Source organism: Ochotona curzoniae, unplaced genomic scaffold, assembly GCF_017591425.1.
Source record: "Ochotona curzoniae isolate NIBS_2020 unplaced genomic scaffold, NIBS_Ocur_1.0 contig_3819, whole genome shotgun sequence".
In the NCBI taxonomy this organism is placed as follows: Eukaryota; Metazoa; Chordata; class Mammalia; order Lagomorpha; family Ochotonidae; genus Ochotona; species Ochotona curzoniae.
In genome coordinates, this window is record NW_024466004.1 from 36,078,473 (window position 1) to 36,094,381 (window position 15,909).

Below are 15,909 nucleotides of genomic sequence, written 5' to 3' on the forward strand. Positions count from 1 at the left end.
TTTGGGCCATCCTCTACTGCTTTCTCAGGAGTTGGATGGGAAGTAGTGCAGTTGGGACTTGAACTGGCACCCATATGGGATCCTGGTACTTGCAAGGTGAGGATTTAGCCATTAGGTAATCATGCCAGGCCCTCTTGTTACCATCTTTAAAGCATCTGCAGCAGTATGTGCTTTTTAGCTGATGATCATCAAATAAGGGAAAATTCTTGGCTTATTTCTAACCACTATGCATATTTGTAAAGCATACATTTTAATCATGTGAAGATTCCATTCTACTTAATGTGATAATTGAATCAATGTATCAAATATCTTTGTCCTGTGATTCATGGTCATTGTATTAATTTAAGCAGAACTAATCTAAAACACAGGCTATTATATATTCCACAAACTGCTACATTCATCATATCCATAGAATCTTGGAAACTTTACAGTTCTTTGGTCTTGAATAAAGCAATGAATTTAAGTTTCTGCTTCTTATTTGTAAAATTAGAGTAATAAATGTTCTTTCCAGAGTAGCTATATAAAACTAGGAAAGAGCTCTACTTTGTTCACCAGTGTCTAACCAGCACCTAGTATACTAATTGACACATAGTAAATAATCAATTCATATTAGCCAATCGAATAAATCCATGATGCCATAGAACAAAATCAGCACAACTGAAGAACTTATCACTATACCTGGTACATTTCAAACATTTTAACAATATATAACTAATATTGCTATTCTTATTATTAGAAGTACTGTTCAAAGCCAACCAGTATTTTTTAAAATTTTATTTATTTATGTGCATACCATTTGAAGGACAAAGAGAGAGAGAGACAGAAAGAAAGAGCTATCTTTCATCTATGGGTAAATTCTCCAAATGCTCACAACAGTTAAGACCGGACCACGCCGAATCCAGGAGCCTGTACTCAAGCTGCATTTTTCTGTGTGTATGGCAGGGTTCCAGGCATAAGAGAATCGGGTGCTGCCTCTCAGGGAGCATTAGCAGGAAGTTGGATCAGCAGCAGAGAAAACTCTAACCCTGATATGGGATGCAGATATGTCACCGAGGTGTTTTAACTGATAGACCAAATGACTATCCCCAGAGCCAATGTTATAGAAAGAAGAATCTAGAGTCCATTCATCCCATTCTTTCCGTTTCCTAGATCAGGAAACTGAGGATCACAGAACTAAAATTATAATGTCTGAACATAAAGTCAAAGAAAAGCATTACTGTTTCATTTCCAACTTTTGTTCCCTGCAATATTTTTCACTCAGTTATTATGTGGCTATATATCCCACAATAATTTAAACACAATGTTGATATAGATAAGTTTGTTTTATGAAATAAATGCTCATAATATATGCAAATTATTGTTAATTAAGATTCCCTTGTGTTTGTGTTTATATACACTGTCTGCTGCAAAAAATGAATCAGTTGTGCATGGCAAGGTGGCCTAGCAGCTAAAGTCCTCTCCTTACACGCACCAGGATGCCATATGGGTGCCACTTCTAATCCTGGTGGCCAATCATCTCATCCAGCTCCCTGCCTGTGGTCTGGGAACGTAGTAGAAGACAGCCAAAAGCCCTGGAACCCTGCACCAGTGTGGGAGACCTGGAAGAAGCTCGTGGCTTCAGACCAGCTCAGCTCAGGCCATTGTGGATACTTGGGGAGTGAATCATTGGACGGGAAATTTCCTCTCTATCTCTCCTCCTCTCTGTTTTTCTGACTTGCCAATAAAAAAAATTTGAAAAATAAAGGATGTGTATAAAAACTAATCAGTTGGATGTTTTTGCTGCAGTAATCAAATCATAAGATCAAGAGTGATTTCCATAAGACACCATAATTACATCAATATCTGTCTCAGAAATTAAACTTAAAAAAAAGAAATTAAATTTTTTTGTAAATAAACAATAAACTGGTGACACTAATAGCCATTTGGAAAAGCACTATAAACACTTTTTAATCAAATACTTCCTGAAATATACAAGTTTTTTCTCAGCCACAGTGTGGTTTGCATATGCAAAGACTATTGTTTTTTGTGTATTGACTTAATATGGTAAAATTTATCAAACTCTCTGATAGGTTTCAATAGTAGAGTCTTCTGGTTTCTTTGTGTATAGGATCACTTCATATGCAAATAAGGATAATTTGATTTCCTCTTTTCCCATTTGCATTCCTTTGATTACCTTTTGTTGTCTAGTGGCTTTGGCTAAAACTTCCAGAACTAAATTTAATAGCAATGGTGAAAGTAGTCTCCCTTGTCTATTTCCAGATCTTATTGGAAATACTTCTAACTTTGCATCATTCACTATGATGCTGGTGGTGAGGATTTGTCACATACTGCCTTGATTATAGTTAAAAAAAAAAATGCTTCTTCTATGCCCAACTTGCTTAACATTTTTATCATGAAAGAATGTTACATTTTACCAAATTTTTTTCCTGGCCTCTATTGAAATAATCACATTGCTTTTATTCTTCAATTTGTTACTGTGCTGTATCACATTTATTGATATGCATATATTGAACTATCCCCAAATGCCACAGACAAATCCACTTGCCCTAGGTGAACAATCTTATTTATTGATGCATTCAATTAAATAGCATGAGATTGGTTTCTCCTATGTTCAGGATTATTAGTTCTCTCTCTTTGTTGTATCTGTTTCTGATTTTGGAACTGAGGTGATGTTGGCATCATACAGGATTTCTTCTCTTTCCCAAATAAGGGAAGTTTTATGCTATTATTTTAGTGAAACCATTCCTTGTTTTCATAGCTACAAAAAAAAAAAGCCGTTGAACTTATCTGGACAATAAGATGCTGGACTCTATGCTGGGTATATGCTTGCAATGAAGGAATCTCAACTGAATTTGAACTGTGGTCAGCAACAAGGTGGAGGAATCCACCATGGGGGGAGGGTTATGGGAGTAGTGGAGGGAATCCCAGTACCTTGAAACTGGGTCACATAATACAATGTTATTAAAAAAATAAATAAATAGGGCCTGGCAGCGTGGCCTAGCGGCTAAAGTCCTCACCTTGAACGTGCCGGGATCCCATATGGGTGCCGGTTCTAATCCCGGCAGCTCCACTTCCCATCCAGCTCCCTGCTTGTGGACTGGGAAAGCAGTCAAGGACGGCCCAGAGCTTTGGGACCCTGCACCTGTGTGGGAGACCTGGAAGAAGTTCCTGGCTCCTGGCTTCAGATTGGCATAGCATCGGCCGTTGTGGTCACTTGGGTAGTGAATCATCGGATGGAAGATCTTCCTTACTGTCTCTCCTCCTCTCTGTATATCTGACTTTCCAATAAATAAATAAATCTTTTTAAAAAAATAAATAAAGTAAAAAAAACATTTCCCAAGAGAATTTGATAGTATCCTAAAAATCTTAGACGCTATTTTCTGATTTCTTCTCCCCCCCCCCGCCCTTTTTTTCAGTCTGAAATATTTCCAAAGATTTGTCTTCTACTTCGGATATTCTTTCTTCTGCCTCATAAGGCTTTGCCTTTTAATGAACATATTTAATTCATGTCTGATGTTTAAGTTTGATATCTCTACAGCATTTAACTCTTCCCACAGAATTTGTATGCCTGTTGTGTGGATTTCTTTAACTTATTTACTTGATTCTCTGTGTTTTTGAATAATATGAGCATTCAAGCGAGTTCATGGCTCCAGACTTAGGCTCCAGCTACCAGCTAGAGGTTCTACAGTGCATTTGGGGAGTGAACCAGCAGGTGGGAATTTGCTCTTACTGCCTCGCTCCCCACTCTTTTCTCTCTGCCTCTCAAATAAGTAAACATGGCAAACTGATTTCAGACAGCATCCTTTGCACAATTTCCACCCAAGGAAGTTAGCAGAACAGGAAAGACATCCCTCCTCACTAGCTGACAGCTACATACAGACACCCAGGGATAGGAAACAGTCTTTTCTTTTTAAGGCAGATTTACAGAAAGAGAAAAGAGAGGAGGACAGAGAAATCTTTCATCTGCTGGTTCACTCCCCACCCAAATGCCCTTTTCAGTCAGATTATAAACCTCTCCATTTATACATTCTCACATCGAAGTGTGGTTGTGTTCCTTTCAGGGGAGTCATAGTGTCTTTCTTACTCATGTTTTCTCATATTTTCATGTTATTTCTATGCTTATTTTTAGGCATTTGTAGAAACATTTGTTGTTGTCTTCCTCTGACAGCTTTTACCTTTGAAGTATGCCTCTGGCTTAGTGGAGTGTCTGCCCCTTCATGGGATATGCAGAGGTGCATGCAAAGTGTGGACAGGGAGCTCCAGACACTGTTCAAGGGTAGGTCAAGAGTCCAGGGTGACACCCAAGTTGAGTGTATCAAAGTGTGTTAAATCTATATCATCAGCAAAGGGGAGGATGTGAATACATAAACTGGTGTGATCACATAGACAAGCCCCTCTCTGTTAGGGTGAACAAACCACCCATGGCAAGCCCACAATGCCTAAGCACCACACCCATGCAGACACATGGACTGCACAAAGGATCTGTGTGTGCTCAGTGTGAGCACAAAACTCTAAGCCTCTGATGTCAGACACAGTGATTGCTTAAAAACCCAGCCACACCTTATCACACACCCTATAATATAGCCACAGGATTCCACAATTACAGGGCACAGGTCTCTCATTGTCATAGGAAGTAAGGTAAGCACTGTCAACCCTACAAACATCCACAGAAAGAGCCGTGGCATTCCCAGAGTTAGTGGCTGAATCCACAGATATTGGTTGGTGCTCACCTTTTTCAAGTGTGGGCACCTTGATAGCATGAAAGGAGGTGAGCACTGGACAAGTCTATGTGAGCTCGTTGGCCCTACCAACTCTCTAGGCCAGACATAAAGTTAATGCAGACTGTGGATTTATCCCTCTAATAATATCCACAAGTTGTATGTGGGCCACAGTAGCCTCTACTTGTCCTATTAAGCTAACATTTCCTCCTTGTTAGCTGTACTTGCCTTGTTATCGCCTCCAGCTGCCAGGTGTGGACATGGCCAGTGATGGGACTCTGTTGCTGTATAATTGCACTGTCCCCACTGCTCCAAAGTGTCTCTCTTCCTTTTGTAGAATTTCTGCTGTAAACTTTTAACTGTCTTGAGCATGTTGCTCCTTTCCTTTCCTTTTTTTCCATTGTCTTCTTATGGTCAGAATCTTCACATCTTTTCCCTATTCTGACATCTTGGATCTCTACAAAGAAACTTCCTTTGTGAAATATGAAGGACTGTTCTGAATATCAGACACACTCTTTGTATCCTGTCTTCACCCAGGGCCTATGCTTCTCTCGCAGCCTACCCGAATGCAGAACTCTGATATTTTCTACTCTCTAGAAGCCAATCTATAACCAATCTCCAGATAAATCTTCCTCAAATATTATTTACATAAAATTATTTGCTTGGACATCCTATTTTTTATTAACATAATTATTTATTACAAATAATGATAATCCATGCTTTTTGTCCATATTATAAGAAATTATTTGGACTTAGACTTTTACTACTGTCACTGCTTATTTTTATGATACCCTGTGTCTGTCTTTCTTGGGTTTATTTTTATTTTGTTTGAGTAATTCTTCATACAATCTATAACGTGCAAATTTTCCAAATTCTTCCATATCTGCCATGAACTCTAAGGAAATTCCCCTTATTGCTGTGATTTTCAATTTACAATATGATGTGTCAGTGACTGGTGTAATTTTTTTAGCTAATTCTAGTTGGTATCCAATGTGGCCCTCTGAAAGCGAAGACTAATTTTTTTTTTTTTTTGCAAAGATACTTATAAAATTTCAGTTTGGTTTGTCTTTTCCAAATCTCTGGATGGCACATAAACTTTAATTCTAGCCTTCATGGCTCCTATGTTTTCATCAGCTCACTCCTTCTCTGACCTGTCCTTCAGTTGAGTGAATTCTGCTATCCTGTAGCTACCTGGTTTTATTTATTAGTTTCATTTTCTGGCTGTCATGTTCATTCTATACCACAGCAGGACTGCAGAGAGAAGGACTGTGGTGCCATTTGCTCTTTCATTTGAAGACCCTTATCTTTGGCATTCATATGCATAAGAACTTGGTATGTTGTGATGCTGTGACAACAGCTTACCCTCCTTCTGAATTGGAGGAATGTTCTTGAACCAAGCATGTGCACCTCCTATATCTTGTATGAGAACAGTTGGGTATTCTGTATCTGTGGGTTTCGCCTGGCCCCATTCAACCAACTCTGAGAATGGAACAGTCCCATGGTGTGAAGAGTAATATTCTGTTTTTTAAGTCTATAAGCCTTTTCATTTTTTTAATTTCAAAGCCTTTAACAATAATCTGAGCTTGTTCAGTTTGACTACATCTCAGCCTTAGCACTCAGCTTTAGAGAGCCACCTAAATTTCTTACTAAGAACATACAATTTTCTTCCTGAACTTGATATCACATTTGTATGTTCCCTTCTTAAGAAAGTATCTTCTTCTCTTTCTAATGGCCAAAAGTTAGAGTTAGGTTCCAATTTTGTTGTAAAAGTTATTTTCACTATTCTGGCCTTAGTGAATCACATTCTCTTCCAAATGAGTGATTATGGCAATTGCCATATTGAAAAATTTAATGATATTTTATCTAATAATTATTTACCTTTGTATCACATTTCATATTTCAGTATTTTGTTATACTTCAGTATTCTTTTATAATCAATAGCTCCCATTTATTAAGTCCCTAATATGTGTCAGACACTGTGTTCAGCATTTTAAATTAATCGACACAGTTAGGTTCAAGAGCATGAGTGACGGCCCAATATTAGAGTCCACAGGATATAGGCAATTAATCCAGTTAACATATGCAGAAACTAGCTAGTTGAAGGAATAAGAAGAAAAATGACTGCTTTTGATTAGCTGTTATTATATGTGTTAATTAGAACTTGTCATGTTGTCTATGGCCATGCCACCCTGAACAGGGGATAGGGGACAGAGGGTAGACTTGGAAGTATCACTAGATTCCTAAAACTGCATTGTAAAACACAGGAAATTTGTTCGCTTTGTATTAAAAAAAGAACTTACTCCAGAACTATATCCTTTATTGACTGATTGAGTCTTACAATCCTCTATAAGATCCTAGATAAAATATAAATAGTTTCACTAAATTTTGACACATTCCTGTATTGAATTAAATTTCTTAGAGTAGATTCCAATAATCGACTTAGAGCGACTTATTTCGTACACAAAAAGTAGAGGAACAATTACAGATAGGGAAAGTGAAAAAAATTGGGAAGACTAGAAATAATGAAAATCATATTATTTTAGAAATGTGTCTAGCATGAGCCTTAGAGAGCCAAATTAATCAATCGTGGGAAAAAAAAATGTACAAAGGGGCTGTGTCATAGCTCAACAAGCTAATCCTTTACCTTCAAATGCCATAATACCATACGGAAAACATTTTGTGCCCTAACTGCTTCAATGCTATCCAGCCTCCCGCACGTGGCCTGAGAAAGCAGTGTAAGATGTAAGGTGGCCCACCCACATGGGAGACCCGGAAGCAGCGTCTGGACCCTTGCTTTGCATTGGCTCAGTTCCCTTCATTGTGGCCATTTGGGGAGTGAATCAGAGGATGGAATATCATTCTCTCTGTCTTTCCTTCTCTCTATGAATCCGATTTTAAAGATTTATTTTTATTATTTTGTTATTGGAAAGGCGGATGTACAGAGAGGAGAGACAGAGAGGAAGATCTTCCGTCCGATGATTCACTCCCCAAGTGAGCGCAACGGGTCGATACTATGCCGATCCGAAGCCAGGAGCCTCTTGCAGGTCTCCCACGCGGGTGCAGGTTCCCAAAGCTTTGGGCCATCCTCGACTGCTTTCCCAGGCCACAGGCAGGGAGCTGGAAGGGAAGTGGGGCTGCCGGGATTAGAACCGGCGCCCATATGGGATCCCGGGCGTGCAAGGCGAGGACCTTTAACCACTTGCGCCACCGCGCCGGGCCCTGAATCCGATTTTAAATAAAAGTAAACAAATCTTAAAAAAAAAAAAAATGCAAGTAGACAAGATCATTAAAGGAGTCACATTCAGAAGTCAACACTGAAGTATGTCTATGCTGCCAAAAGGCAATGATTTATCCAATCTTTGTCTTATGATTTAGCTTAAGTGGCCAGGCACTCAACAAAAAGGAAACAAGAAACCAGGTACATCTCACTTCCCTTGGATGAGGAAAGCAGCATAACACCACTCTTAAGAGCAGGCTGTGCATTCCTGGGTAATACAGACCCCCAAAACCTTGAATACACAGTATCAAAGAGATACCTGCACCACCACATTTATGGCAGCAGTGTTCAAAATAGTCAAAATTTGCAATCAGTCAAAGTGTCCATCATCAGATGAAGATAAAAAAAATTACATACAATGAAATATTATTCAGCTACAAAAAACAATGAAACATATTCTGCCACGTACAGAAAAATCGACAAAACTGAAGGAAATGATGTTGTGCAAAATTAAGCTGGATATAGTAGGACAAATACCACATGTCTCTTTTATTACACTTCTACAGTTTTAGTGATCCATGACTACTGTAAATGTACTATATATGAGTGAAATGGTCATTTTCCTATTTAATTGCTGTTTATAGTGGCTGTCTATATTAACACTACATAGGGTCTTTTTGCTTCGGACTTGTTAAACTTCTTAGTGAAATATGAAGTGTTTTTACTATAAAATGCTATCTCAAAAACTAACAAGAAATGAAAAGGAGAAAGAAGAATGTGAAAGCAAAAAGGGGAACAAAGCAGGGAGGAAATGACATTGTCATTAGGATTGCATCTACAAACTACACTGAATTTGTCAAGAACTAATTAAAGTTTTTTTTTTTTTTTTAACGAGCAAGGCTCTAGTGAAAACTCTAAGGCTTGTATACAATTCCCACCAACCATGCAATACTATATAATCTGTCTGAGTCTTTGTTTCATTGCAAATTTATCATAATAATCCTAAGCATTAATACAGGTGAAGTGTCTCACAGAAAGCCATCAGGCATCTGGTACTGTAATTACTTCAATAGCTTCCTCCTAGAAAAACGTTAAGTGAACTCCTTAAAATCATGATGATAAAATAAATGACTTAACAGATGTGTTTGTCAAGTTAAATTTCACTCGATGGATCACTGAACTCAATAGATAAAGCAGGGAGGTTTTTTTTTTTTTTTAAAGAAATTCTGGTGCACTAGATATTATTTATGCGTATATATATATGTATACATGTGTATCATCACTTACAAAGAATAAAGTGACACTAAAATTAGATTAAAAAAATAAGGAGTAAACTTGGTGTTTAAATAGCATGAAAATAAAATCAGTCCCATGATGCAGATTTCAAAAGGATAGAAATTACATTATATTCACTAGAAAATCTAGTAATAGAACAATTTGCAATGTTTTAAATGGCTTCTGGACAAAAAGAAAAGGAAATTTATGACAGTGGAGAAACTTGACAACTTACCTTGATGACATCTTCTGGCCATGCATTGAGAATTGAAGCAATGTGTCCTCGATCATGGATACTGATAAAGAGACCTCTGGCAGGGAAAAACGGAGCAATTTTAATTTCCTTCAGATATGGCAAGCTAATATTTTTCATAGTTATTAAATATCATCAACTAGTGAAAGTAATGGCCCAAATAAATGCTAAAAATTAAATTACTTTAAATAATATACTAGCATCCACAGTACAAGGATACTTCAAAAAATTTGTGAAAAAAGAATTATATATATATATATATAGGTGCAAGTGCTTTTGAAATTCTTAGATTGTTTCATAATACATATTTTCCATTTTTACATCTCTTATGAAGAGAGGTTTATCATTTTATGAAACATTTGAAACTATTTTAAAATAAATCTTTATACAGAGAATTTGAATGGCATTCTTGAAGCCATTCACTGTTAATTTATAATCTTTCATTAAATAAGAAAATAAAATCACTTCGAAAGCAACATGATTCATATACAAACAGGCATTTCTGACATTATCACAATGCAACAGGAAGCACGTGTGTTAAAGATGACGGCCTAACAGCTTTATGCTGAGCAGTTCTTTTACATAGATATTGATATTTTTGTCATCTTCATTCTTGTTAGCAATTTTTATTTCAGAGTCAGACTTTCAGTTGAAAATCGTACACAGTACCTGTCATAGTCCTCTATTACCTACTAAAGCTTTACTGAATAACCAAAAACTGTGGGCCAGGTATTTCAGTGCAGTGGATTAAGTCACTGAGATACTATAAACTCATATACAAATGCCAGTTTGAGTCTTCAAATTTTCATCCATCCTCCTGTTAACATGGCTGGGAAGGCAGCAAATGACAGGCCAACTGCATGGGCCCCTACCAACAGCTGATATACCAATCTGGAATTTCTGGCTCCTGGCTACCCTTTGGTAGCACAGGCCATTAGGAGAATGAACCAGCTGTGCTGATCCGAAGCCAGGAGCGAGGAACCTCCTCCAGGTCTCCCACGCAGGTACAAGATCCCAAAGCCTGGGGCCGTCCTCAAATGCCCTCCCCGGCCACAAGCAGGGAGCTGGATGGGAAGTGGAGCTGCCAGGACTAGAACGAGCACCCATATGGGATCCCAGTGTGCTCAAGGCAAGGACCCTAGCCGCTGGGTCACAGCGTCAGGCCTGAGGATCTCTTTTTGTCTCCCTTTCCATCTATTGCACTGTTTTCAAATGAATGAATAATTTTGGGGGGGTGGGGTGGCTTTTTTTAAATTTATTTTTTATTGATTACACTGTATTATGTGACACAGTTTTATAGCCTCTGGAACTCCCCCCTTTCCTCCCCAAAACCCGCCCCCCCATGATGGATTCTTGTTGCATTACTACAGTTCAGATTCAGTTGAGATTCTTTCCTTGCAAGCATCTACAAAGCATAGAGTCCAGCATCTTATTGTCCAGATAAGTTCAACAGTTTCTTGGGGAGACTATCTCTGGTCTGAAGGTAGAGCTGATACAGTATCATCCCAAACAATTAAAAACCCCAGCATTACATCAGTAACAATTTATAACATAATGGAATTAGTTGACATGGTATTGTGTAACCAGCATGTTAAAAGAGAGAGGGAGAGAGAGAGAGAGAGAAAAGAGTACAAGTTCTGAACCACATCCTATGACTTCTACATTGACATTACAACTATTAGTTTATATACAACTGGGTTCTATACACCTTAAAATGGCTATAGATTACTATTCAGCTCTCTCATGTCTATTTTAATTTTAGTATTTAGCAGTTCATAGCGTTCTCTATCTATCTATTCTAGGGGATTTTTTGGTTTGTTTATTTGTGATTAGAGACTTTTTATTTGGAAATGATTCTAAATTGCTTTCCTGGCCCAGTAAAAAGAGCAACCACTCTGCAATTTTCTCTCATTTATTGCAAAACACACTTTACTAAATTTACATTTGGCATAAAAAAATTAGATATCATATTTTTTTAGACAACATGTGTATGTATTACCGAGCCCTGGAAGTCAACCCAAAATTGACTTACACCACAGGTCTGGGTTGAAGTACTAAAGAACGCTAAGTTCAAGTAATGAGTAAGTCTAAAGACCAGGAGACTAGAACAGTCACTTTATGAGTCATACACCTATAACTGAAAGGAATAAACAAAGTCACTAACAGAAAGAAGAGGTCAAGGGGAAATCTTACAGTTTACTACACACAAGAAAAGATTGGGATGACTAAGAAGTATGCTCAAGAACAAAATTATTGGGCCTATCATGATGGCCCAGTGGCTAAATCCTCGCCTGGCATGCACCGGGATCCCATATGGATGCCTCTCTGTGTCCTAGCATCACTACTTCCCACCTAACTCCCTGCTTATGGCCTTGGAAAGCAATAGAACCTGGTCCAAAGCATTGGAACCCTGCACCCAGGTGGGGGACATGGAAAAAGCTCCTGGCATCAGAGAAGCTCAGGCTGTTGCAGCCACATAGTGAGTGAACCAGCAGATGGAAGATTTCACTGTCTCTCCCCTCTGTAAATCTGCCTTTCCAACAAAAACAAATAAACCTTTTTGTGAAAAAGAACAAAATATCTAGCTGATGAGGAAAAGCAATGTTCCTAAAGTAAGGCACAACTAAAAAAATTTTAAGGGATTTATTAATTTATTTTATTGGAAAGGCATATTACAAAAAGAAAGATCTCCTCAGCTGGCTCACTCCCCAGACAGATGCAATGGCAAGAGCTGTGCTGATCCAAAGCCAGAAGCAAGAAATCTTTTACAGGTCTCCACTGTGGGTACAGGGTCCTAGGCTTTGGGCCATCCTCTTTTACTTTCCCAGACCATACAGCAGGGAACTAGACAGGAAATAGAGCAGTCAGGACATTAATTGGAGCCCAAATGGGATGCTGTCACTTGCAGGCAGAGGATTAGTCAAGTGAACCATCACATCAGTCCCAAGCAAGGAAATGTTTAGGCATGGACAATTATGATCACATCTTACTATAAATCCTTAGATTTCTTTTAAGTATATAACATGGACATAATTCTCACTGAATTGAGTTAAAGAGCAACATGTTGCCTTAACACTAGTTTAGTCCTTTTCTAAAACCAAAAGCATTTTCCTATATAAATGAGAAAGTAAATATTCATTCAGATATTACCATCCAATCACTACATGTCAAGTCACATTTAATCAATTTTGCTTATTTCTTCTCAAAGATTTATTTTATTTTTATTGGAAAGTCAGATATACGGAGAGGAAGAGAGACAGAAAGGAAGATCTTCCATCAGATGATTCACTCCCCAAGTGACCGCAACAGCCGGTGCTGTGCTGATCCAAAGCCAGGAACCAGGAACCCCTTCTAGGTCTCCCACATGGGTGCAGGGTCCCAAGGATTTGGGCCATCCTCAACTGCCTTCCCAGGCCACAAGCAGAGAGCTGGATGGGAAGTGGAGCTGCCGGGATTAGAACTGGCATCCATATGGGATCCTGGCGTGTTCAAGGTGAGGACTTTGGCCGCTAGGCACATCACATTTAATCATTTTAATGTCCTGCATAATAAAAGGGTCTAGTATTCACTTATCTCCTTTAGTATCCTTTAATGTGGGATATTTCTTCAGCTTTTCCTTGATTGTACCCATGTGGGAGAACTGGAAAAATCTCTTGGCTTCAGTTTGGCCTAGTTCATGCTGTTCTGGCCATTTGAGCAGTAAATGAGCAGATAGAAGACTCTCTCTTTCTGTGAATCTTCCTTTCAAATAAATAAATAAATAAATAAACCTATAAAATTGTTTAGCCCTTTATAGGCTTCGTATTTGCCCTAATGCTATATACATGGTTAATAAAAAGTTCATAAGAAAATAGAATTAAAATAAATTTATTTTTGGTGAAAATTTTTAAATTCAAGCATAATGTTTTCATAAAACACATTTTAAAAATTTTGATTTATTTTTATTGAAAAGGCAGATATACATAGAGGAGGAGAGACAGAGAGGGAGATCTTCCATCCACTGATTCATTTCCCAATTGACCGCAACAGCCGGTGCTGCACAGATCTGAAGCCGGGAACCACGAGCTCTTCCAGGTCTCCCACATGGGTGCAGGGTCTCAAGGCTTTGGGCCATCCTCGACTGCTTTCCCAGGCCACAAACAGGGAGCTGGATGGGAAGCAGGGCTGACAGGATTAGAACCAACACCCATATGGGATCCTGGTGTGTACAAGGCAAGAACTTTAGCCACTAGGCTACCATGCCTGGCCCTTAAAAAACTTTTTTGTATATCACTATACGCATTTTTTATTTTCACCAAAAAAACTTATCTTTTAATTTGCTTTTCTAGGAACTTTGTGAAGTATTCTCATATTTTTATTATTACTACAACTTGACCTCATTAATTTCACTAATCTTTTGATATTTGCTTTAATTTTTCCTTAAAATTATCAACATATCCCTTTGAACTTCCTTTTGTTGAACTAGATTTTATCCATTCTGCTAAAATCATAACCTTCTGGAAAACCTCAAAAATCCAAGTCAATCTATCTGCCTCTTCTTTTCATTAGCCTCACGGCAGTCCAAAGTTGGCAAAAATTACTCAGTAAGATTTTAGATCCACTACCTTAAAAAGGCATTGTTTCTATAATATACGGCAGGGTCCTTACAACTCAACATGATTTCTTCAAATTCCTACTAATGGCTATTATTAGGGGTTTTTTTTTTTCATGAAAACTCCTTTTTATTCCCCCATTTCACATTCCCACTCTTCTGTATTCTCATTAGATAAGCAAACCAGGGTTTAGTACAAGGAGAAAAATCAGGGCTCTCAGCTTCTAGCTACATACCAGACACTTTCTTACATCTGTGCCCATGCTTTGTCTCATTGCAATATTAGTGAACAAAGCGTCCATAATTCTAGCCTTCCCAGATACTATCACTGTCTGTGCTCCCCTGTCTTTCTAATCTTCTCTGCTTCTGCTTACAGCTTAAATCAGGCATGGGGATCTTTTTTTCTGCCAAGAGCCATATGGATGTGTAGGCTATATGAGATTATGAATTTAAAATTAGCCTGCCATGGGTTTAATGGATTTACTGAATTTTAAGTACTGCCTACAATTTCCAGGACCAGAATTTATAGGCCATGGCTTGAAGCCCAGATATTGCCCACCCAGAACGTGCTGGCATCCTCCAGGCTCTAATGTTTAAAACATCTCTTTTATTTAATTAGCAATAAAATCTAAGGACTTCTTGATTGGCTCTTAAACTAATTTTCAGAATCTACTCTGTCTAAGCTTGTGATACATCTGATTCTTTGGTTTTTACATTTCATTTCTCTGTTACCACCCTTGCTTTTGGCATTTGATAAAGCAATTCATCCTAACAAAGAACTGGTTTTCAACTCTGGGTGATCTCTTAAGGATTTATTTCTGCATCACTCCAAAAAACCTGCATTTCCTCTTTACTGCAAAGATAGTCCGTAATTGATTATCAGAGGTCCTTCAAATATTACTTTCTCTTGGCAATATTTCCCGAGTCACATCCTCAAAATGAGTTTGGAATCCCTCTCTAATGCCATGGAATCTTGCCACTTTCCTCCACTGTAACAACATCATGCTGTCATATAATATTTTAATTTATTATATGCTTATCTTACTATACTGCAAACTCAGGAATTTGTGTTTCTCACAGCAATAGTAGAATATAGAGAGCAACACAAAAATAATAAAGGTAGAGAGCAAGATAGTTCAGATTTGATTGGAGTATCAGTCCAACAAAGAGTGGAACACTGTGGTACGAGTTCTAGGTTGGAGAACATCGTGCCTAGTTTTGAAGGTCTTTGAAAATGACAGGACACAAAGAAATATATGGAATCTACCCAAAGTGGAGGGAAGTTATCAGAAAAATGCAAACATCATATCCAATGCCAGGTTCTAATTCTTGGGAGCCAAGATGTCAACAATTTGAGATCTTAGTGGGGAAACAGCGATGGCAAAGGACCGAGATGGTAAGGAGCTAGAGAGGATCAAGGTAGGACTAGGAGCCAAGAATTCCATCTCTGCTTTCCACATAGTTGCATAGTTGGCTGGGATACAACTACCTGATGTCTCCCAGGATATGTATCAGCAAGAAGCTGGAGTTAGGAGCCAGAAGCAGATACTGAACCCAGGAATTCGGATGTGGAATGTGGGCTTCTTAATCACCAGACGAAATACTCTCACAAATATTTAAAGTACTCTCCCATATAATGTGCTAATGACTCAGAGATATTATGTGAGAAAACAAGAATATTTAAATAGAAGAACCACACATTAAAAAAAAAACTCCTTCTCACAGACTAATTTAATAGTATTATAATTTTTTAAAGATTTATTTTATTTTTATTTGAAAGGCAGTTACAGAGGAAGAGAAACAGAACAAAGACAAAAACATCTTCTATCCATTGGCTTATTTCCCAAATGCCTGA

At 38.1% G+C, this 15,909-nt stretch overlaps 1 protein-coding gene across 3 annotated transcripts in view; it reads right to left on the bottom strand.

Moving 5' to 3' along the window:
- Positions 1-15,909, bottom strand: part of ME1 (malic enzyme 1) — a 168,405-nt gene that overhangs the window by 94,021 nt on the left and 58,475 nt on the right. For all 3 annotated transcript variants that reach the window (XM_040983693.1, XM_040983692.1, XM_040983694.1), the window contains one exon: positions 9,446-9,521. In XM_040983693.1, the coding sequence (XP_040839627.1) occupies positions 9,446-9,521 (76 nt within the window). The remainder of the gene's footprint in view (positions 1-9,445; positions 9,522-15,909) is intronic.